This window comes from Bison bison, unplaced genomic scaffold (genome assembly GCF_000754665.1).
Source record: "Bison bison bison isolate TAMUID 2011002044 unplaced genomic scaffold, Bison_UMD1.0 scf7180017864389, whole genome shotgun sequence".
Lineage (NCBI taxonomy): Eukaryota > Metazoa > Chordata > Mammalia > Artiodactyla > Bovidae > Bison > Bison bison.
Window position 1 is genome coordinate 3,743,686 of NW_011494961.1, and position 23,254 is coordinate 3,766,939.

Genomic DNA, 23,254 nt, shown 5'->3' on the forward strand with positions numbered 1-23,254 from the left:
CAATGGAGAGGGATTTGTGGCCTTATTCAACACTGGCGTATGTGGGTACTCAAAGTCTAAATATCCAAGAAGCTACACAACATCAAGGGGCAGTTTAATGAAAGATAAAAAGTCTTTCATTTGATAGACATAGTTTTGCCTCCATAGCTTTTCACTCACACTTTTAGTATTTTCAAAATAATGGTAATGCCCTTTGGGCTGCTACATAAGAAATGCAAACAGAAAAGGTGCAATTTAAGAATTGGCTCCAATGACAAACAGCAGCATAAACTATAAGGCAGAGTAGGTAACACTAATTACCTACTATAGGTAACAAAAACTATGTGAACGAAGTCTTGGTGCTTTTCCAAGACTTCCATTCCCTGTCTTCCTCACTGGTCACACTGTTTGACCTCGCTCTAAGTCCTGTCGTTCATTCCTCTTCTACTTGAGGCTGCTTTTCCTCAAAACGCTCCGTACCTTTTCAGAGAGTCCACTTGGGTTTTCGGCACCTGATGATTTACAGATAAGTGTATACTGTGGACCAGAAGCCTAACTTGACAAAACAGTTGTTTCACTACTTATGAAACAATTTTCTTCACCCCAAAGAATTTACCTTCATGCACCATTAAAAAAAAAAGTGTTTGAAATACATGAACAACTAAATTAACTGCCACAGGTACTTAAATATTGATGTCATCAAATGAAAAACATCTTTAATTTCTATGAATTTCAAATATCAACTTCCACTATTTGAACTAACATCTTTACATTTTTTTAAAAATAGACTATATTTTTTAGAGTAGTTTTAGGTTCACAGCAAAACCATCTTCAACATGTTTTTATGAAAAAGAAGTCCTATAAAAGATTACTTTCCTATTGACTTCTAGTTACTATGTCTTATATACGACATCATGAACTGACATTTATTTGTTGGCACTTGGCTGACATTAAAAAACTATAACATTAAAGACTTTTGAAATACTACTTAAAATGAGTCACAAAACTAGCTATTGATAGGAATTTGTGGCTTACATCTGTTGATTCATTATGCACTTATGAAATGGGGAAGAAATGTAAAATTTAAGCTCTTGTCAAAGCTTGCATTGGATGTGATCATGGTTAGGATACTGGAAATAATAATCACACTGTGAATCAGTAAGGCAACTTCTTTAAGAACAACAACAAAAATATTACAGCCAGCCTTTCTTTTGCTAGATACTGGTTGTATTTATTGGTCAGAACAGATTTTTTAATCACCGTGACCTATTCTCCTATTGTGATGAACACTAGTCATTGGAAACAGTAGAAATAAAAGAAAATAATGGTGCTTATTGGTAGAAGTTGTGTCTTCCATTATCTAAAATCTCTTCATCTAATCTAATAGATCAGTATCCACAAAATTAGTGACATATGCATATAAAAGCTAACTTTATTATCTCCTCTATCAAAAATTATTTTTTTTCTTACAATTTGGGCAGGCTTTAAAGTGGCTTAGAATTCACCTAATTAATTTAAGATAAACTCAGCTCCTTGTAAATTACATAAAAACTATTACTCAGGAACCTGATGTATAATGAATAAAATTATAAGAAGTCATTTTTATATGATATATTATGAATACTATTTATATTAATATCACAGTAGCTTTCAAATACCACCACGTTCAGAAATACTGAATTTTTAGTGGTAACTATCCATTCCACTGGAGTCATCTTTTGCAGTGTTCATTCAAATACTATGGTAAAAACACAATTTTACGATAGATTACCTGATAAAAAATAAGTCAAACACTGCCATTATGAATTATATCACATTGGTTATTCCCATTTAGAGAATTCAGAATACTTTTGTTTCACTAACTGGAAATTTGCTAAAGATGTGTGTGTGGATTGTATAAATACTAATGGCTAAAATCTATTGAGTACTTATTCTTTCTAGGCAAAATGCTAACTACTTAAGAAGCACCTAATCCTTAAGTCCCCCCTACGGAGCCTATAACATAACATTCATCTTATAGATAAATAAACGAAAGCACTTTACACAACTTGCCCAGTGTCACATATTGAATGTCAGGGCCAGGATCTGAATTCTGTTTGGTATGATTCCAAAGCACACTCTTCACCATCATGTTATTGCTCTTTCGTAGACTGTCTTCCAAATTCAAATAACAACCCTCAGCAAGCTTCTTAAAGGTACTGGCTAAGGCTTACTCATCTGTTTTCCTTAGTGCCTGGCACAAACTTTGGTGCGCTGCAGAATTCAACAGTGTGTGAAGAGAGAATACTGAAGTAAATGGAAAGGATAAAAAGATATTTGAGGTAACTAGTCATATGCTAATTACCTAAGTCAAACTTATAGTCGAAGCTTTATTAGGCAATGGTGTTCCTTTCTAATCGCCTACATAAAACAAATATATTTGACAACTGGTGCTTGTAGAAAATACCAATGGCAAGGCCCCAGCAACAGAGACTGTGATAGAACTGGTTTCAGTTGGGGCCTGGGCATCAATATTTTTAAAGCTCCCAAGTGATTCCCATGTACAGCCAGAGTTGAGGATCAGAGTCAGTGACCATGTTTCATAGTAAAAAAAAATAAGGATCTTTAAAATCTTGGTCTGCAATAAGACAAATTTTCTCTGTCACATTTTGCTTAAAGTAATCTTGTCACTTTGTAGGCTGGACATGGACTTCAAATACTAGATTATGGTTTCTAAATTCTGACCTATTATCCATCAACACTCTAGGCCCAAGGTTTTTTTCTTCTTATTATTGTTGAAAAATTTAGTATGTGATGTTATGCTTTTTGAACCACATATAGCTGTCAGATTTTAATTATCTCATTTTATACTTAAAATAAGTAAATTTGAATGAGGTTTAATTGGTTTTTATTCCCCTGAATAACACTTGCACTAAGAACTAGCTTTTACTTATTTAACATAGAAGAGTATTATGATTATTTTCAATATCTATGTAACTAATTTTATATCTATGTAACTAGTTTTAAGAGCCTTTAACAGAAGATCAGATTAAGAAGTCCCAAATTTTAAACTACAGTATCTTAGAATGCTTTCCTGAAAGGAGAATATTTTAGAATAATAAAAACAATAAAGGATCCATCACTCAAAATCATTCTGTGGATAATGGATAAGGAGTTTGGGATAATAATTTAAATCAAAATATTACATTTAGTTAGATAAAATATGAGCAGGGTTTAAAAAGTAATTAAAGAAAAACATTTTTAAAGTTTATTCATAATTATGGAATTACTATACAACTTGAAACCATTAAAATGTAAGGAAAAGACCAATTGTAAAGAGTATTACAATTTAAAACCCCTTAAGGAATTTATATTACAAATAATTGAATTATTCTAACTTAAGAACATCTTTAAGGATATTTAAAATCATTAACTCAAAGTCCTACTTTTTAATAAGCTAATATAAATAGGCAGAATTTCTTAAGTAGTGGCATATATATTACCTGAATGACTTTAAAATGATAATTGAGAACCTAACTGGTTGCACTCAAATCTCCCTTTTTAATATATTTTTACTTCAAGCACCATGTGAACTCCTCTGTATATCTGTATGACTCAGACTCCTGTAAACATTATTTTAGATGCATTAATACGCAAGGAAAGGCATTTATTAAACTAGTCAATCTTAGTAAGCAGAACTTTCAAAAGCAAATGATCTTGCCCCTCTTTTCAAGGTATCTTAAAGACAAAAATATGAACAATAAGGAGGCCACAGGTATACTCTGGTTAGTTAACAAGCTATTTGACGCAGTTCTATGCGTTATTTTAAAACAATGGTCAGTTCTTCTATGCGGAATTCAACCCTTTTTGCTGGTCTGTTTGTGTGGAGAGACTCCATGGCGGATAAAGCGGATAAAGCATGACCTTTTTAAAAAAGGTCACTTCCCCTGTAAGCTAGCCATCAGCTAAAGCTACTGGACAAAGCTGTTATTTTCACTCATCTCTTTTTACCTCTTGATCTGGATACACAATATTGATTTACTCACCCTGAATGAATAGGGCTGGAAGAAAGAGCCACGTTGTCCAAGTTCTCAGTGCCCCAGCTTAGACGATAAGAATTCCTTTCTGCCTCCTTGGCTAGAGTTGTCACCTAAACACAAAGAACACTGGATTTAATACGAAAGACTTTCTTTCAATTAAATTAAAATATAATGAACTTCAATAATTGGAATCACAGGAAAGTGGTATTACACGGAAAAACATTCATTTAAAAATATGATATGAGACTAAGGCATTTAGAAATATATCTTTATAATGCATTCCGATTTAAATTACATTACTGATGTAGGGTTACACTTGAGTAGTTGTCTGTGAAAAACATAGGTTTCATTTACTTCCTTATATATAGTCAAACTGATAAAATCATATCTAAAATTAAGTTCATAACAAATTCTACACCTTTTCTCATAGAAAACAATTTTAAATATTGAGAGATATATTTTAACCTGTACCTTTTATCTTATACTTTAAAATGCATCCAACCTTACATTTTCCTTTAACAGAGATTTCACAAAGAAATTGAGTTTTATATATAATCTTCACAGAAGAATCCAGTATAGCTTAAGACACAAGTAGTATATTATTTTAGAAAAACTCTGCTCATTGAGAAATGCAGCAAACTTTCTTTATGCTTTTGAAAAACTTGTAAATCTCTTATGCTAGGCTTATTGACTGAATTAAGACAGTTTTTTTTTTTTTTTTTAGGTTAAAAAATCTTCTTCCAGACCTAGCCAATATCAGATAACGTTAAAAAGACCTCCAGAAAACAGAAATGCAAAGGCAAAAAGTCACATACCTGGTGACTGGGGATCACAACTGCGTCGTCGATCATGGTACTGTCCCTCAGGTACGAGGCATGGCTCAGGGTGTGAGACCTGTCGGAACTGAAGGATCGAAGGCTGGTAGGTTGGCAGGAGGTCATGGTGATATACCAACAGCAGTAGTAGGGTTGGGAGGATGGAATGATGAGCCGAGCAGGAGAGTGAAAAAAGCGTGCTATTAGCTAACAGTGCAACTTCCAGGGGGACATAAATCGCAACCGTGGAAGAAGGAAACCCAGGTCTCTGTGTTGCCACACCTCTCTGTCCAGCAACTAAACTAACACATCTTTTGACTGGTTCCTACCACTCAATGGCCAGGGCACAAGGGAATCCAGAAGATAAAATTTGATACTCCTAACCTGATTCATTTTCTTCCCAGAAATGTTTTAAACCAGCAACTGTAGCTTACTGCTAGTATAAGAAATCCACACAGAAAGTAATCCCAGGATAGACTGCTTAAATCTGTGTTAAATGTAAATCTCCCTGCAGCTAGAAAAAATATTAGTAGAAGACAGCTCTCGGAGAGAATGAAACGAAAGCACAGGTTTCATTTTCACTCATTTTCCTCTCTCTCCACACCTCTTTCTCCTCCTCTCCAGCTGTGAATGACTGAGTGTCGGTGCACACCCCTGGAAGCGACAGAGTGAGATGAATGGGGGCCAGATGCATGCTTCCTGTGGAAGTGCTGTTTCTCCTGTTTGTCTCTGGTGTTTCCAATAAAGGGATTTCAAAGGACAGCACCATTCCCTGTGCATGTCCTGTGTGTGGTGAGTGAGGCACCAAAGAACGCTGGTCGCTGTGGCAATGAGATGCAAGAGCACAAAAAACCGTTTCTAAGACCAACCCACAACACACGCGTACACACACATCTGCCAGCATGAAAATGAATTGCCAGCGGACACTGACCAAAACTGAGGCTTGGCTTCACAATGGGATTTAGGCTTTGATAAGCAATGCTTTACATTTTTGGCAAATCTGAATTTCAAAGTTCTGAATTACATACTCATATGTAATGGGTGAGACTCGATATTTGCATAGATGCAATTCGGAGAAGGCAATGGCACCCCACTCCAGTACTCTTGCCTGGAAAATCCCATGGATGGAGGAGCCTGGTGGGCTGCAGTCCATGGGGTTGCTAAGAGTCGGACACGCCTGAGTGACTTCACTTTCACTTCTCACTTTCATGCATTGGAGAAGGAAATGGCAACCCACTCCAGTGTTCTTGCCTGGAGAATCCCAGGGATGGGGGAGCCTGGTGGGCTACCATCTATGGGGTTGCACAGAGTCGGACACGACTGAAGCGACTTAGTAGCAATTTCCTTACTTCCTAGTCAATTTGTACAATCAAATGACAAACACATTGGTATCTTAAATAAACTATATTTTATACATGTTAGCCCAAGAATTAAAGATCTGTATTCAGAATACTCTCGCCCAAAGCCCACAAGGGAAAATAAAGAGATAGGCAAACTTTCAGCTTATTTATGGAAGCAAGATTTCATTTACTTTCAGCTAGTAGGTATTTGGCCAGTGAAGCGCTATAGAATTATGGACTAAACATCAATTTAGCAGATCTATTAGTAGAAACTATTTTCTTTTGCAAATATACCTAAGTTTGTAAGCCATATATTGTCATCTTTGAGAGGTGTCAACATCTCCAACTATCTTTGAGGAAATCATCACTTGGTAGATAATTTATAGTAATTTGGGGCCTTCTCCTATTTTGCTGTAGGATCTATGCCCCAAAGTAAATGCTGAATATTAGACAGTAAGTGTAATTGATGTATTAAAATTCATGTATTAAAAAAGTTAAATTATCTGATCCTATGTTTTTACACCTATATAAGTCTGTGTGTTTATAATACAATTAAATCTAAATATAATTTGTCAATACACTATTTTATGCTCTACAGGCTTTTGGGGAAGATAGAGGCTCCTGACACGGCCATGGCAGGAGGAGCCTGGATGCCAAGCAAACAATTCACAGGGGTTTTAGTTCTGGCACCTGGAAGCAGCTTATACTATAGTTATTTTTACAGCTGTGCAGCTAGATTTTGATGGTGCACTTCATAAATAGGCTACTGTGACGAACCCTGGCCTGACTTTGAAATTGAGGATAGGAAGGGGATTAAACTATTGGGAACAGGGGTCTTTAATCTCAGCAAAAGCTTGTCTCAACTGGTGGACTGAGTATTTTTTTTTTCCCCTGCTTTAAACTACAAAGATAGCTAAAGATTCACTTGTATGTGTTTTGTACCAGGCAGCACTAGGTTAACAGCTCTTCAATTCTATTCTCCTTTATTTTCTTTTGAATTGAACCAAGAAGGGAAAAACAGTAGAGAGGTCAACCTCTTGAAATGATATGTTGTCTATGGGCTCATCATCTTCCCCCATCAAGATCTACTGGGTTTAGATGTATTAATTACATAGTCTCTATGCTCAGCTTTGAAATTCATAGATCCAGACGGTGACTTGATACATTTAAAAGTGCTAGATTTATATTAATGAACAGCACAAAAGGACCAACAGGCACTGGAGTACAAGAACAAAAATGCCTGCTCATAACGGCAAGTAGAGACTCCATCACTATGTAACTTTACCCTTAAATGCAGCCATGGAATGGTAGAAACACAGGTCTCAAAGGCAAAATAGATATTTAGCTTGGATGGGAAAAAACTGAATGGATAAAAAAAAAGGTGCCTCAGTTAAGACCCAGTGACGTGGCTGCCACCACTGTCGAAGTGTAAACTTGTAAAAGGGCAGCCAGGTCTCAACTGCCACTCTCAGGGAGGCCCCATATCTGAGTGGGGGTGTGTCTGCTTTAGGAACGAGGTATTTAAGGGCTCCTTTGGGTGTGAATGGAAAGAGGTATTAATGAGGTTTTTAAGAGTTCCTTGGAGCGCGAATTTAAAGCCACATCCTGTAATCACTGTATCAGTAATAACGGTGGATTACTGATATCCATCGACCTAATACCTGGGTCTACTTTTCAACTGGTTTTGAACCAAGAGGAGAAAAGGGATGTTGGTGTTATTTTTTGTCTTTCCTAGAGTCCAAACACCAAAGAAACACAGAGGGAGAAGACAGGAAAGAAGGAGACAATATGATTACAAAAAGGAGATTAGGGTAGGGAGAAAAAGATATTAGGATCTACAGAGAGTGAGGGAAGTTAGAGAGACAGAGTGAAGAGAATGAGTAAGTTAAAACCATATGTCTGAATATCTCTACCCTCTGATTTTATTTTAGCTCTTTCTGTTTACTGCCTTCTAAAATGCTAATTGGTATTTAATCAATGTTTATAGTTCTAATTGCTCTTTTTTCTATGATATCAAAGAATCTACTTAAATGAAATGAAGTGAGAATATTCCAAGAGTAAGGAAATCCTTCTCTAGTTCAAGTCTCTGGATCAGAAAGTGTTTTTAAAACACTGCAAGTAAATTCAAATATTTTGCAACAGAATTGCCACTTTTAAAAAATTAGGTCAGAGGTGGTGCTGTTCAGTTAAATTTGCAATAAAATATCTATAGAAGTGTAAATTTTTACATGCTGTTCAGCTAAGGGATGAGCCAAAAGTTTTTTTTTATAATCTTAAATTTATACTTTTTCACCATGATACAGCTGCTTTATGGACACATATTAGGTGGTATCAAAGTTTGCCATTTCACTGAAAAGTGCAATAATTACTATCTTAGTAAGCTGCAATATTTATTAGAAATTCAATTAATGGTGCTTTCAAACCTATTATAACAAGTGAATATCCCAAAATTCAATGTGTTTGCTTTAATACATGGGGAAGCTTCTGTGGTTCACTGTTATTTAGCTCTGCACTGACTCTGAATAGCACTTTTTAATTTGTAAGCAATAATAAAATAAAATGGAAACAAAATCCAACTAATCACATCTTGGTTGTGTTCCTATTCAATGTAATCAAAGTTTAGCTGTTTTTATTCCTCTGCATCCATATACATTTCGGGCATCAGAGTAATTTTTTCTATCATGTCCAACTATAAATAGGCTAATTACATTTCTTCTGGAGAAGGAAATGGCAACCCACTCCAGTGTTCTTGCCTCGAGAATCCCATGGACAGAAGAGCCTGGTGGGCAGCAGTGCATGGGGTCACAAAGAGTCGGACATGACTGAGTGACTTCACACAAACACCTTTCTTTTGGGGAAACTGTGCTAATGTTTGATCAACCACAAGGTGGAGCTGTGACAGTTAAAATAAAGTCGGGTGGGGGCGTGTCACAGACTTTCATCCTAGTAAAATATTCCTCCTTCTAGCTCAAATATTAATAGATACTCAATTTAATACATAAAAATCCTAATTTGAGAATAAATCCATAATTCTAGAATATAAGCAATCCTTGCCAAAACACACAAGTGTGCACGCATGCAGGCACACACACACACAATACACATATATTGAGCAGAGAGCAGGGAAATGTGGATGTATCCAGGAAGGTCATGTTTTCATGATATGCAATTAATACCTACCTGGGTATGGTACTATTGAAAGCACACCAAATAAAGAAATGAGAAGGAAAAAATGATTACCGAAAAAGATAACATATTCAATTGGCTAAGCAAAACTAAAAAAAAAAAAAAAAAAAGCAACCATGAAAATGAAATGCAGACTATAATGCCAACTCGGAAAGGATGAATGCATCTGGTGTCTTACAAATGCAAGTGTGGCCCCGGACAACCGATCATGTCTTTTTTGTTTCATATCCCCTGTCTTTACAAGCTGAGAAGTATTCAGTTTAGGTAGAATCCTCAAACCACTGATACTCGTCTTATAGAAAGCATTGTTCTAAATCTTTCTCCATACTAAGTATTTCAAAGTCGGCAAAAGGATCAAGTTAAGCACTTATTTGTAACAAGAGAAATCAAGCTGAAAAAAAAAGGATTTTTGGATAACACTAACATGATTATTCACAGACTACTGTGAATTTTTGCAAGGCCATAAATATTTCATTGCAATTTAAAGTCTTTCAAGAATCTCAGATTGTAAGGCTCAAATCAATCAGTGTATCAAAATTCAGAATCTAGAACACTGACCCCTCACAAGCTCCCCTACCCTCACTCTCTGAGCAGCTCCCCCTATATCCTGATCCCAAGGACCCTCTCCATCTAAGTCACTGAAGCCAACGAGCCAGTTGGGTCTTCTTCCTCTTCCTCACGCAGCCCATAAAATCTGTCACCATATCTGGCCAGTTTTGCCTCACTGATATATTCTCAAATTTTTCATTTCTAAAATTCTCTCCAGGATTGCTACCACCCAGGTTAAGAGTTCAAGTCTTGTCCTAGCTCCTCCAGCAACCATTGCAGCAGTATTTTCTCAGATGGTTACTACTGCCAGAGGTGGGTAGCCCTTTGACAAAGCCGCTGAATTCACCCTCTGTCTCACTGTCAGAGAGATCCATCCAAAATGCAGACGAGGCCGCCCCTCCTTCACACTTGCACTCCAGCCGCGCTACACTGTTACACTACTCTGTTTCTCTCATACACCACAAGCCTTTGCTCACCTCACCAAAGCTTCAAATGCCCTCCCCGCCTCTCCTCACCACTATTACTCATCATCCCTTCTCGATCTAGGCTCATCGGCTCCAGGAAGCCTGAGCCTCAGGGATCCAGGTGCACTGTGGTACCACTGGCCTCATCTTTCATGCCATTAGTTATGAATTCAGCAATTATATCTTAATCATCTTTGTACCTCCAGCACCTACCACAAAACCAGTCCAGAAAGGCACTTATATGCACATTGAATTAAAAAAAAAAAAAAAAAAAAGATAGGAGGGAGGCATTAGTACTCAAGGAAAAAACCCAAGGTAGGCTTGTTTTTCCTAATTATCCCTTTAAAATGGACTAGGCTTTCAGGTATTTATTTCTTACACTCCACATATGCTGGATATAGCCAAAAATAGAGCCAATATTAAAATTATAAACCTGAGATTACTGACTGGCAAAAGATATTACATTATATAAACAATTACACACAATCTAAATTGGCAGTGATAGATGAGGCACCATGGAATGTTCTTAGTCAGTTTGTCGCAAAAACTAATAAACACCTGAGGTGCTAGTTAGTAATTAACCCCAAAATTGATTGTATGTTTCAGAATAAAATGTAAACCTCCCTGGATCTGGTGATAAAACCTGCTCTCCGTCAAGATTTTGCTCAGATTGCTCTTGGTATCCAGCCTCTTGGGGGATTCTATTCCAATTTTTTTCATAAAACAGTCAGTTCCAGGCAATGTTTCCTTCTCAATTTGTTATTTTTAAATCCTTCTTCACAGTATAGTTTGGTTCACAGAAATGATTCCACTAACAAAAAATCCCAAGGGGATTTGGGAGTACCTGTAACTGCCACTGAGTAAAGACTGCCCATAAGGCAAAACTGTCCTTTTAATTTGCCTAGAGAAAAAGTTGTAGATGATTGAAAGTATCATACTTTAACAGTTTAGAGCTCTTTATTTGTCACGACTCTGCTTCTTACAAAGTTAAACTTTCACTAAATGACTTAATCTCTCTAGGCCTCGGTTGCCTTTAAAACAGACACAAAGTTGTTAGAGAATACCATAAGATAATACACTAACTGCCCAGAGGACAGGATACCTATGAAGTGTCAATGATCCTGTCTACACTATCATCACAAAGGGGGCGCTTTCGGTGAATACCTGTCGGAGCGGCCCCCCTCCAAGCTGTAGCGCAGGTAATTCATCCCGTCCAGGAACTGACTGCTGGGGAGGGAGTCATCACCCAGCTCCTTTAGGTCCTCAGGTCTAAGGTACTCTCCCCCATCACCCGTCATTGTGTCATCACCTTGAAACAGTCAGAGAGAGATGGAGACTTACTTGTTGAATGTAGTATCAACTACAAAATACAATTATAATTGTGAAAAAAATCAGCATAATAGCATTGTCATCACTGAAATACTGCATACTAGAAAAAAAACAGAACACATGCAATTAAAAAGTGCTGAAACTCGGGGGAACAATATTTGACCCATTTTCCTATTACTTAACAAGAAGAAATAATTACCTGAATTGGAAGTCTTTTAATTTTTAGTCAACCTTCTTTACTCATTTTTTATCATAATAGCTGATTTATAGCTTTATATTTAACTTAATAATTAGTACAATATGTACAACTTAGCTTCTGAATGTGGTTTCAATAATTTTATACACAGTAGCCAGCATTAACAGTCTTCATGTAATCAACAACATGCTAAGAAATATCTATGGCTCTAAAACAAAGAAGAAGTGTACTAAATGGAGTTAATACGGCTTATATACAGATATTAGCAAAATACGCACATTAGGAAAAGAACACTAGAACGAAGTGGGCAGATTGTGACATTTTAATAAACAATCAGGGATTTAATTTTAAAAACATTACAGAGCTTAGAAAGGATGCTTTGGGATGGCTTCCCAAAGGTGAAGTACCAGGGAAAAAGTGAGCTAAGTAACGAAGCAGTGGCAGAAAGCGATGACTAAGTGTCGTAGTTGTCATTTGGAAGCACAGATGGCGAGAGCACATTCCCTGCCCATGCACTGGAATAGAATGCTTTCAAAAATACAGATTTCAGGAAATTCAATAAATGATACCTCATTCACACAAATGCTCTCTATACCATTAATGTGCTAGAATGGGGGAATAATTTAGCTAAGAGAAACTATTTTTGAAGATCCTTGAAGGGTACTAATCACACAAAGCCTGAAAACCTATGTAAGGGAAAACTTGAAGGAATGTACTTCATTCTTATAAGTTAAACATTATTTTAATTTCTTCTGTTTAAAATAACTATTTCAAGTCAGCACTAAGTTATTTATAAAGACACAGCATCAAAGAACCATAAAAGCATGTCTTCAGCATTTCATCACTTCCCTGTATACATGATCAGAAGAGCCCATAATCAAAAGATTATTAGCTTTCTAAATTACTTAAAGCCAAAGACAGCTTGAACAAAAGATCTTCCAGTGAATAGAAATGCAATTTATTCACCACTGGAGGTTTTTCTCAGAATCATTACACTTAATATTTGGCAGTTACAAGCCTCATCATTAAAATTACTTTTTATTTTTCCTCAGTGAAATAATTATATTTTTATTTAGTTTTAGTTGAGTGAGGCTACCCAGAATAGTAATTAAAAGTTGAGTCTTTAAAATCAGATAGATCTGGTTTAAAATTCTAATTCTGCTACTTACTGGCCAGTTAATCTTCCCATGAGAGTGATACTAATAATCTATCTCACATGCCGGGGATCTGAATTAAATAATACATAAGGACATATTATAGAGTTCTAGGATATAATATTACTAGGTATTATTTTTGTTAATACAAAATGGTCAAAGTGTTGACACTCTGAAATATAAGCTAAACTTTATTTATGCAAAATAATTTTTGAAAATATATAAAGAAAAATGTAATTGCACTGCTTAAACAGTTCATAAATCTGGTAACTCTAATGAAAACATGAGCAAATTTTTAAAATTAATTTTGTTAAACTGGTTCCTCCTCAAATCTTGTATATAATCTCTTCTTCAAAGTGTTCTCTCACAAAATCAGATGCAGCAACAGCAGCAACCCACAGATAAATAACAATAAGACCAAAGGAGGGAGATCTCTTGTAGTGCAGTGGGCTGAGCAGTGTCCCCCCAAAATTTCATTTTGTCAACTTGGAGCCCCAGGATGTGGTCTTATGTGGAGTCAAGGTCCTTCTAGATGTAAAAGAAGGATTTAGATGAGATCATACACGATAATTTCAAAAAAAGTGTTTTCACAAGAGAGAGAGAAGGACACAAATAGACTCAGAGGAGAATGCCATGTGAATGCAGATGTTAAAGAGATGTGTCTATAAGCCAAGGAACACCAAGGGCTGCTGACAGGCACTGAGGCTGGAAGAAGTGATCAAGAGTTCTTCCCTACAGCTCTCGGAGGTGAGCATGGTCCCACCATGGACTTCCAGCCTCCAGACCTGTGAGGGAATAAATCTGTGGTGATTTGCTGCAGTAGTCCTAGGAAATTCCAGGGAACCTGCAAAAGGAATCGCTGAAGAAGGAATGGGAGCTGGTCAACTGCCTGGGGGCAACTGTGATAGGCAGCAGCTGCTGCTTCAAAGTTGCTTCAGTCGTGTCTGACTCTGTGCGACCCCACAGACGGCAGCCCACCAGGCCCCGCCGTCCCTGGGATTCTCCAGGCAAGAACACTGGAGTGGGTTGTCATTTCCTTCTCCAATGCATGAAAGTGAAAAGTGAAAGTGAAGTCACTCAGTCATGTCAGACTCCAGGCAAGAGTACTGGAGTGGGTTGTGTGATTGGCAGAGATGAGTGTATTTTAAGTGAGAGGCTGGTGTGTGAGGGGTCATGGAGGGCAGCAAAAACAGTGTGAATATAAGAGTAACACGCATTACTTACTGAGAGAATACTAAGTAGAATGACTTAGCATTAGTCAGTGTTCATGTTGGCGAGCAATGGGAAGAATCTACGAAGAAAGTCGGTCTCTGAACACAGCAATGAGATCAGGAAGCTTGGACATTTTATTACAGGACTTGTGGGACTTTCCACTATTTCTCCCTCTTGTATAACTGGTAAGTCTTTACACAGGAGTATTTTTATGAGTCAAATAAGTTGGGATTCCCCCTTGGTTTATTTCTGGGAGACAAAAAGTTCTAAGACAATTCTAAGACTTGGCTTATTAAAACACAAGTATTGATTGGATATAAGCCTAAATTATTTCAGAAAGAAAATGCAAGTTTTGTTAACCTTTGAGAAAACTAAGTCTTATTTATGAAAAAGTAGAGGGAATGGCTGAATTCACGGTTACATATAAAACAAGCTATACTTCATGGATCCCTTGAGCAAAAGGCCTACAGAACTATTTAAAACCCAAAAGTGCTTGAATGTACTCTCTCATTCTTGCTCTATCCCCCACTCTACTACCCCAACCCTCCTCTAAGCTCCAGCAATCAAATAGTTGAGCTTTGCCTTCTAGCATCAAATTCCTAATTTCACCCAGACTGAGGCATCCTACCCATCCCCAGAGTCAACAGGCTTTTGCATTTCATCTTGCTTCTCATAATCTGTCAGCTCTCACCAGTCTCTTAGCAACCAAGATGGTTACAGAGAACAAAGACAAGTCACAATGAGCTTCAATTTCTTCTTGAAATTACTCACAAGTGAAAGCATTAGCCGCTCAGTCAGGTCCAACTCCTTGCGACCCCATGGACTGTAGCCCACCAGGTTCCTCTGTCCATGGAATTATCCAGGCAATAATACTGGAGTGGGTTGCCATTCCCTTCTCCAGGGGATCTTCCTGACCCAGGGATCAAACCTGGGTCTCCTTGCATTGCAGGCAAATTCCTTATCACCTGAACCACCAAGAAAGCCCCCAAATTACTCACAATTCCTTAATAAAAAGTAGGGCTGACACTTCAGGTTCTCTGTCTTATTCCTCCCTTTTTTCTTCCCCTCTTGTCATCCCTAAGTGGACAGAAGGTTTACGTGGTGAAGGAAAGAGAAGAGAATGTCACTCAGCCGGACTCACTCCCAGTCTGGAGAAGCAAGGCCTAGTGTCAGCAGTTTTACCTTGTACAAGATGTAAATGAACTTAGCCTTCCCCTCCTGTGCATGTAGTCATATTAAAAGACAGAAAGAAAGCAACTGGAAGAGGACAGTTTTATCAAATATATCAAACTGAGTGACTGTGGTGATAAGCCAATGCACAAGTGAAAAAGCCCTTATTTCACTGAGTTCATGAGAGAGTGGATGTCCTTTACATTCTCCCACATTTCTGCATTTTGATGATTTTATTACAATGCTATCTGCCTAAGACAGCTGCTACATTAAAAAAATTGCCTCCTAGGCTTTGTATTACCAAATGTGAAGTTCAAGGGTTCAGAGACCCCTATGGTGGCCTTGTGTCTATCCTGATGCTCGATTATGTTTCAGAGTCGCTCAGTCTCGTCCAACTCAACTCTTTGCGACCCCATGTTCTGTAGCCCACCTGGCTCCTCTAGCCACGGAATTCTCCAGGCAAGAATACTGGAGTGGAGGTCCTACAATATAGCACATGGAACTCTGCTCAACATTAGGTGGCAGTCTGGATGGGAGGGGAGTTTGGGAAAGAATGTATATGTATGTGTGTGGCTGGTGGGCTTCCCTGATAGCTCAGTTGGTAAAGGATCTGCCTGCAATGCTGGAGACCTGGGTTCAATCCCTGGGTTGAGAAGATCCCCTGGAGAAGAGAAAGGCTACCCACTCCAGTATTCTGGCCTGGAGAATTCCATGGACTGTTTAGAATTCCATGGTGTTGCAAAGAGTCAGACATGACTGAGCAACTTTGACTTTCACTCTCATGTATGGCTGAGTCCCTTTGCTGCCCACCTGAAATTATTACAACATTGCTAACTGGCTATACTCCAATATGAAATAAAAATTTTAAATAAAATAATAAAAAAGAGAATACTCGAGTGGGTTATGATTCCCTTCTTCAGGGAATCTTCCTGACCGAGGGATCAAACCCAGGTCTCCTGCATTGCAGATAGACTCTTGACCATTTGAGCCACCAGGGAACACTTACGTCTCAGAGAGAAATGGTCAAAGATGCAGAATCCCAACATGCTAGTGTCACTGGCCAGATGCTAACCCGATGTTGGAATTACCTGGAAAGGTATGTACTTAGGTACTATTCTCGCCATGAAACTCCTCTCCCAGGACATGTGTGCATAAACCATGCTATTTGATAGTGTCTGCAGTGTGGGATGGGAAGCAGAAATGTCTATAGAAATTAATGAAAAATAAGTCTGGGGAAAACATGATAGAGCTAATGCTTTAAATGTTATTACGGTGTCCAAAAAAATAAGACAATCATATTCTTGCCTTTCAACATGGTAAGTAAGATGACTTCTACAGTCCAAGGCAAGCCTATCCCGGCCTTTAAACCCTCATCTTCTTTCATCTTCCTAAACTCCTTGTCTGCTAGATCCTTTATCTTCGACCTCTGCTTCTCTGCCAGCCCCTTCTTTCCTCAGAAACATCCATGTTTCTGCCCTCTTTGAAATACAGTAACCTCTTCCTCCAACTCTTAGGCCTTCTTTATTTCATACTCTGAGTCCTTTTCCTTTCACAAACAGAGGCTTTCTGTTTTTACAAATTAATCAGTGGCCAAGAGGTGACTTCTTTGCAAAACTACCCTTCTTAATTTCTCAGATGTAAACCCTCCCTGGTCTTCCCCCTTACATCGGAGTCTTTCTTTCCAGTCTCCACTCTCCTTAAATGTTGATACTTCCCTTCCAAACTTTCTTCTTATTTGATACATAATCATGTATTTTTAAAACGTCAAAGATCACCTATATTTTGCTCACACACTTTCTGCATCCATCCCAAACCTCTCTCACAAACTCGACACGCAGATTCAAATGTTTCCAGGGCTGCCCCACCTCAACTTGCTATAAGCGTCTCAGGTTCAGCACGGTGACCCCCGACTCATCTTCTTCCCCACCTTCCTCTCTTATCCATCTGCTTCTCTCTGCAAATTCCCTACGTGAACACACAGTACAACTACTTCCCTACCTGAGCCAAGGCGGGGAAAAGGGATACAGGACTACTTTCAAATAAGATTCTGAATTTAAATACTTAACCCTTATTTGTTAGTTCTACTGGCTTGGAAAGAGTTTATGACAGAGTGGTTATACCCCAGCATTCTCTGTTTTATCAACTTCCTTATTTGTTGTAAAACAAATAAACAAAAAGCAAACCCTTTTTATTTTTTGCGTCATAACAAACCTAAAGTGAACTTCCTTTCTGTTTCTTATATTTGAACAACCCCTTCCCTGACATTACATATGTACTTACTTAACAGAATTCTCGGAGAAGGCAATGGCACCCCACTCCAGTACTCTTGCCTGGAAAATCCCATGGATGGAGGAGCCTGGTAGGCTGCAGTCCATGGGGTTGCTGAGGGTCAGACACGACTGAGGAACTTCACCTTCACTTTTCACTTTCATGCATTGGAGAAGAAAATGGCAACCCACTCCAGTGTTCTTGCCTGGAGAATCCCAGGGACGAGGGAGCCTGGTGGGCTGCCATCTATGGGGTTACACAGAGTCGGACACGACTGAAGCGACTTAGCAGCAGCAGCAGCAACAGAATTCTAACTTTCAGATTTTAGGAGTTAATTTGTTTTTCATTGTATTCTCCAATTAGTCCAAACATCTTCATGAAAACCCTTTCTACTAATTGTATAGCATTAATGTATTGCTTGCTTTCAAAGTTTCCTGTTTTAATATCCAGAAACTAAAGAGTCCTCAGAGCTAGAACCACAGCCAGTCTCTACAGGGTGCAGATCACAAGAGAATGGGAACAGATACATACGTACAGTGGGAAGGGCCCAGGATTCTTCCTCCTGACAGCTCTTCACACTGCCAGGAAGGAGGAGGTTCTCTGAAATGTTCCTGAGGTCTCTCCCTCTCAAGACCACTTAGCACTTCTGCAGTTAAGTGTGTAAAGAGCTGAAATCTGGGGGCGGTGCCATCCTAGGGTCAAGTGTCCACAGTGGAAGTAGGTCAAAAGGCAAAGAGAGATGCGCCTCTGTATTTCATCCCAACATTCAGCCACTCTGGATTTCTCTTGATTATCAGGACACATCATCCCAGAGAACTAGTGGAGAAGTTTGTACAAACCTCCCGCTCACAAATCCCTGAGTATAAGGGATACGTGGGTCACATTTCCACAAGTAATTTAGTTATACAGGTTTACAATCCCAGAGCCCCATCATATAATTTACGGCTGGGGAGCTGAGTCAGCAAAGGTAGGAAGCAGCTCACAATCCTATGAAGATGTAAAGGATTACACTGACAGCTTGGTTTTAGTCTGCACAGTAGAATATTCTTAGACTGAATTCCCATTTCTCTTCTTCTCCCATTTCTCTGCCATCCGACTTACTTTACATCCTGACTGAGCTATTACAGCAGCTTTCCAAGTGGGTTTAGATTCCACATCTACCACTTAGTAGCTCTGTGTCACTGAACAAACTACTGAGTATGTTTAAGCCTTAGCTTCCTCACCCTTAGGTGAGTCTTTCTCACCTGAAAAAAAAAAAATGAGGGGAAATCCACAGTTGATCTCATACGGATGCTTTGGGGATGCGATAACGCACCTGGCACTGAGATGCTTACTGCTTTCTCCTCCCTCAGATGTCTGCTTTCCACAGCGAGATCCGTATGTCTTAACGCATCAGCCACACTGGCTAGATTATTTGCCTCTTTGTGTCCCCCTCTTGTACTTTCCTATCTCAGGACCTTCCGTCCTGTTCCTTTTCCACGTCCTAAAACCTGCGCCACCCTCCTACTCAGCTCTCAGCTCTGAGCAAGTCCATGCGACTGTGCTGGGTCCTGCTCATGATGTTCCCAGGCAGATATGAAAAGCGGATGACATAGTGCCTTCAGTTATGCTTCGTGAGTTTATACATTGCATCTCCATATATGTTCATCTTTGATTCTGCCACAGTAGTCATAGAGCTTACATGCAATAACATAACTTTCACCATCTGTAGATTGGATTCATGAATGGAAAATTCTGACTTCTTCACTATAGCAAGTTGGCCTGCTAGGACATCTATACTTGGCTTGAATACTCTTCTGAGTATTGACACACAGACCGTTATTAAAGCAGTAGAGTTGTAAAGAAAACAGGGCTTAGCTAATACTGTCCAAACGCATGCCGCTGTACTTCACCCATATAAATGATGGTAGGTTCCAAGAAAACATTTTAAACTCACAAAAAGTTAAAGGATTGGCAAATGTCAACTAGTCAAACTCTTTTATACTAATTGTACTAAAATGTTACTTCACAATACTTAGCTACATTCTACACAAGAAAATTATTCAACTTGAATTTCTTAGTAGGGAAAAATGCTCTCTGGTGGCACTAATGGTGAACAATCTGCCTGCGATGCAAGAGATGCAGGAGACTCAGGTTTGATTCCTGGGTCGGGAAGATCCCCTGGAGAATGGAATGGCAACGCACTCCAGCATTCGTGCCTGGAGAATCTCATGGACAGAGGAGCCTGGTGGGATGCAGTCCATGGGGTCACAAAGAGTCAGACACGACTGAAGCGACTTAGCACGCAGGAAGCCACAGAAAGCTTCCTCTCTCACCATGAAAGATATTCTTGATCATTCACCAATATTCCTTCAAGAGTTCTCATCACTAATAACTTTTAACATGTAACACTTTTAACAAAAGTATATAAGACGCTATAACTAGATCTTATGTTATGCAATGTGTAGGTTCAAGAGGTTGTTTCATACAAATGAAATTTCTAAAACCTCAGTAAATACTTTGGAAGGCATTAGCTATTGGAATTCTTTATCAAATATTTTAGAAATAAATAACTATTTTTAAATTAAATAATCACTACCTAATTTATCTCATTTATAAATTTAGATTTTCATGTAATAGGTTTCCTTAAAGTGGTACCACATGTATTTTGGAGTCTTCTTGATAGAGAAGATATTTTATATTATTCATTTTCCCCTATATGCCAAAGTCTCCCCTAAATTTTTAAAGATGACTTTATTCCTAGGTAATTAAAAAAATTAGATTATAATTACTAACCTATTTTTAGCTACATCTAAAACGTAGCTTTATCCAAGAATGGTATGACTACATATTCAAGCAGTCTAATGAAGTTAATATGTTCATGCTAATTCAATGTCAACTTATCAAAAATTAATTTTTCTCTAAATTTGTATTCTAAGAAGAAATATTAATTTCTACAAATATTTCTATAGTATCATTAGATAATGTAATTAGTTAACAGGTCTCAATAATAGTTTCAAATCATTAATATTATAGTATAAGTAATTCATGGCATTAAATTTCCAAGTTAATACAATCCACACACTCAAATACACATGTAAACAATTCCACTCATATTACACGTGCTATATAAAACAAAATCAAAAACAGATGAGTATTAGGCACCCAGATGTAAATATGAAGCAAGTTGCTTCTAGCCAGTTAAGAAAAATTAAAAGCAAAGACAGGCTTTCACTCCAACAATTTCCTCAAAAGGTACCTGAATCACTAAGAACTTCCCCATCAATAAAGTGGTCACCAAACTGTTTAAAAGCTGTTAACATGTAAGTGAAGATAAGAAAGATGATCACACAAAGCAAAATATAGTGTGCAAATACAAATTCAGAAAATTGGCAAGTATTAGGATGGAACACAAAATTATCATAATAAATACCTGGAACCATTATTTTTGGCAACATCTTTTAATTTGACCCAACATTTGTTTGTTCTTATTATAAGTTCTTACAAAAGTTGAGACAACTCAATGTCTGTCACTGATAAGTGAATTAATGAATTGGTTTCAAATGAGGGGATCTCAATGGAAAGTCTGACCTTATGATTTTATTGTGAAGAACCTAAAGAAATATCTTTAACATTTCTCCATAAAAGCAATTAGCATGGGGCCTACTACTAGGGCCAGTATGGCAATAGTTTTTCAAACACATACACTTGTTATGTGCATACATATGTACACATATTTTTCAAACATGTATGCCTGGCCAATAGCTGTACCACTGAAACTTGGTTATTCACTTTATTCATTCATGAATTTTTTAGATTTTTCTTTTTGTTCAAGAAAAGTCAGCTACTCTAGTGAAGTACAGTAGTGGAAACCTGCTGGCTGGACCTCAAGCATAATGCCTGGTACCCACCCCAGAGTCCCTAGTGCTCCTCACAGAGCTTCTCAGAATTTTGAAATCCACTGGCTTAGATAATTTTTATCAACTTTAAAACTATAGCAGGCACATTTTCCGACTTAAAGAATCAAATCTCAGATTTAATTTGTATGACTTACTGCTGTGCTATTTTTAACCTTCTCTAAGGCTCTTTTCCTCTGGATTTAAAGTCGATTCTGTGTGACTGAACCAATTAGAAAGCAGATATTTCTCAACATACCCTCAATAAAACATGCTTTAAGTTCTTTTGCTTTCAGGCATTTTAATAAAAAACATATTTTAGCATAGTTAAAATATACTAACAACAATTGTATTATCAGGTAGATATTTTAACAGATGGTCAATTTCCAGTTTCTTTCCCTTTTCCCAGTCCTGTTACTTACTAAGTCATTAAAGATAATATCAGTTGAAAATACATTAACAGAATCCTCCCTCCCCCCCAAATTGAAAAAGTAAATGTACTGAAACAAAGGTGAAAAAGTGACTTTAAGTGCTAAGATGTTGTCATCTAAACCCACTGTACCAGCTTAGTCCCTGAAAAAAAAGATGATTTCCTTCATGTAAGATCATGACAGATGTCATAGAAGATTGAATAAAAGTCTTACCCTCTTCATCAGAAACATCAAGAACCTCAGTCATGGTCTCAGGAACATTTAGCTTGTGTTTTTCAGTGATAGTCTGGAAAAAGAAAAATCATTACTGTTCAACTTAAAACAAAGGATTAAAAGAATCACAGAGGAGAACACAGTCAGTAGCATCAGCAAGTGATCAGGCCCTGAGCACGCCATCTTCTCCATGTGGACATTCTGGAAGCTTAGTCTCTTATTCTCCTTTACGGAAGTTCCTTTGTTCTTTCTGAAGATAAATGACCATTTACTCCAGTGAAGTTGTTAAGAGAAAGTTCATCATTTTGAGTTCCCATTTGCAAAACACATTCTTCAGCAATGGCATTAGAAGCCATGTGGAGAAAGCAGATTCGTGTTTTCAGGGCTTCCCTAAAATGGACTAAGTTATGTGTCTAGACAATCTTTAAAAAGCAGCAGTGAACACAGGCAATCTATTACAAACAAAACCATTGGTTAGAAGTTGTAAGCAATGTGACAGACTTGGGCAGAAAATGTGATGCATCTGTTCTGGACCAGAAGATCAACAGTGGACAGTCAATCATCCTTGTAGTCTTTCACTGGGCTACAATTCTGGCTTGCTGCTTAGTGGCTGCCCTCCATAATAGCACCCCAGAGCTGCCAAATTCTCTGCCTTCCAGCCCTGATGGACCAGGTAAGGTTATCAGACCACTCTCTGGAGTCTGGCTGCCTAAGTTCAGATTCTAACTTCATCACTTATCAGCTATGAGGCCTTAGCAAGTCCTCTATTTTTCCATGCCTTAATCCCCTTGTTTATAAAATGGGAACAATAACACTACATCCTAAAACTGTTATGAAGATTGATGAAATAATATATAGAAGAGCTCCAAAATCACTGCAGATGGTGACTGCAGCCATGACTAAAAGACACTTACTCCTTGGAAGGAAAGTTATGACCAACCTAGACAGCATATTCAAAAGCAGAGACATTACTTTGCCAACAAAGGTTCGTCTAGTCAAGGCTATGGTTTTTCCTGTGGTCATGTATGGATGTGAGAGTTGGACTGTAAAGAAG

The 23,254-nt window shown here is 38.0% G+C and overlaps 1 protein-coding gene across 1 annotated transcript in view; it reads right to left on the reverse strand.

The window, feature by feature from the left end:
- Positions 1-23,254, reverse strand: part of ANK2 (ankyrin 2, neuronal) — a 252,844-nt gene that overhangs the window by 59,989 nt on the left and 169,601 nt on the right. The window contains 5 exon segments of the mRNA XM_010858507.1: positions 4,005-4,108; positions 4,814-4,916; positions 11,517-11,661; positions 20,920-20,973; positions 22,201-22,273. Of these exon segments, the coding sequence (XP_010856809.1) occupies positions 4,005-4,108; positions 4,814-4,916; positions 11,517-11,661; positions 20,920-20,973; positions 22,201-22,273 (479 nt within the window).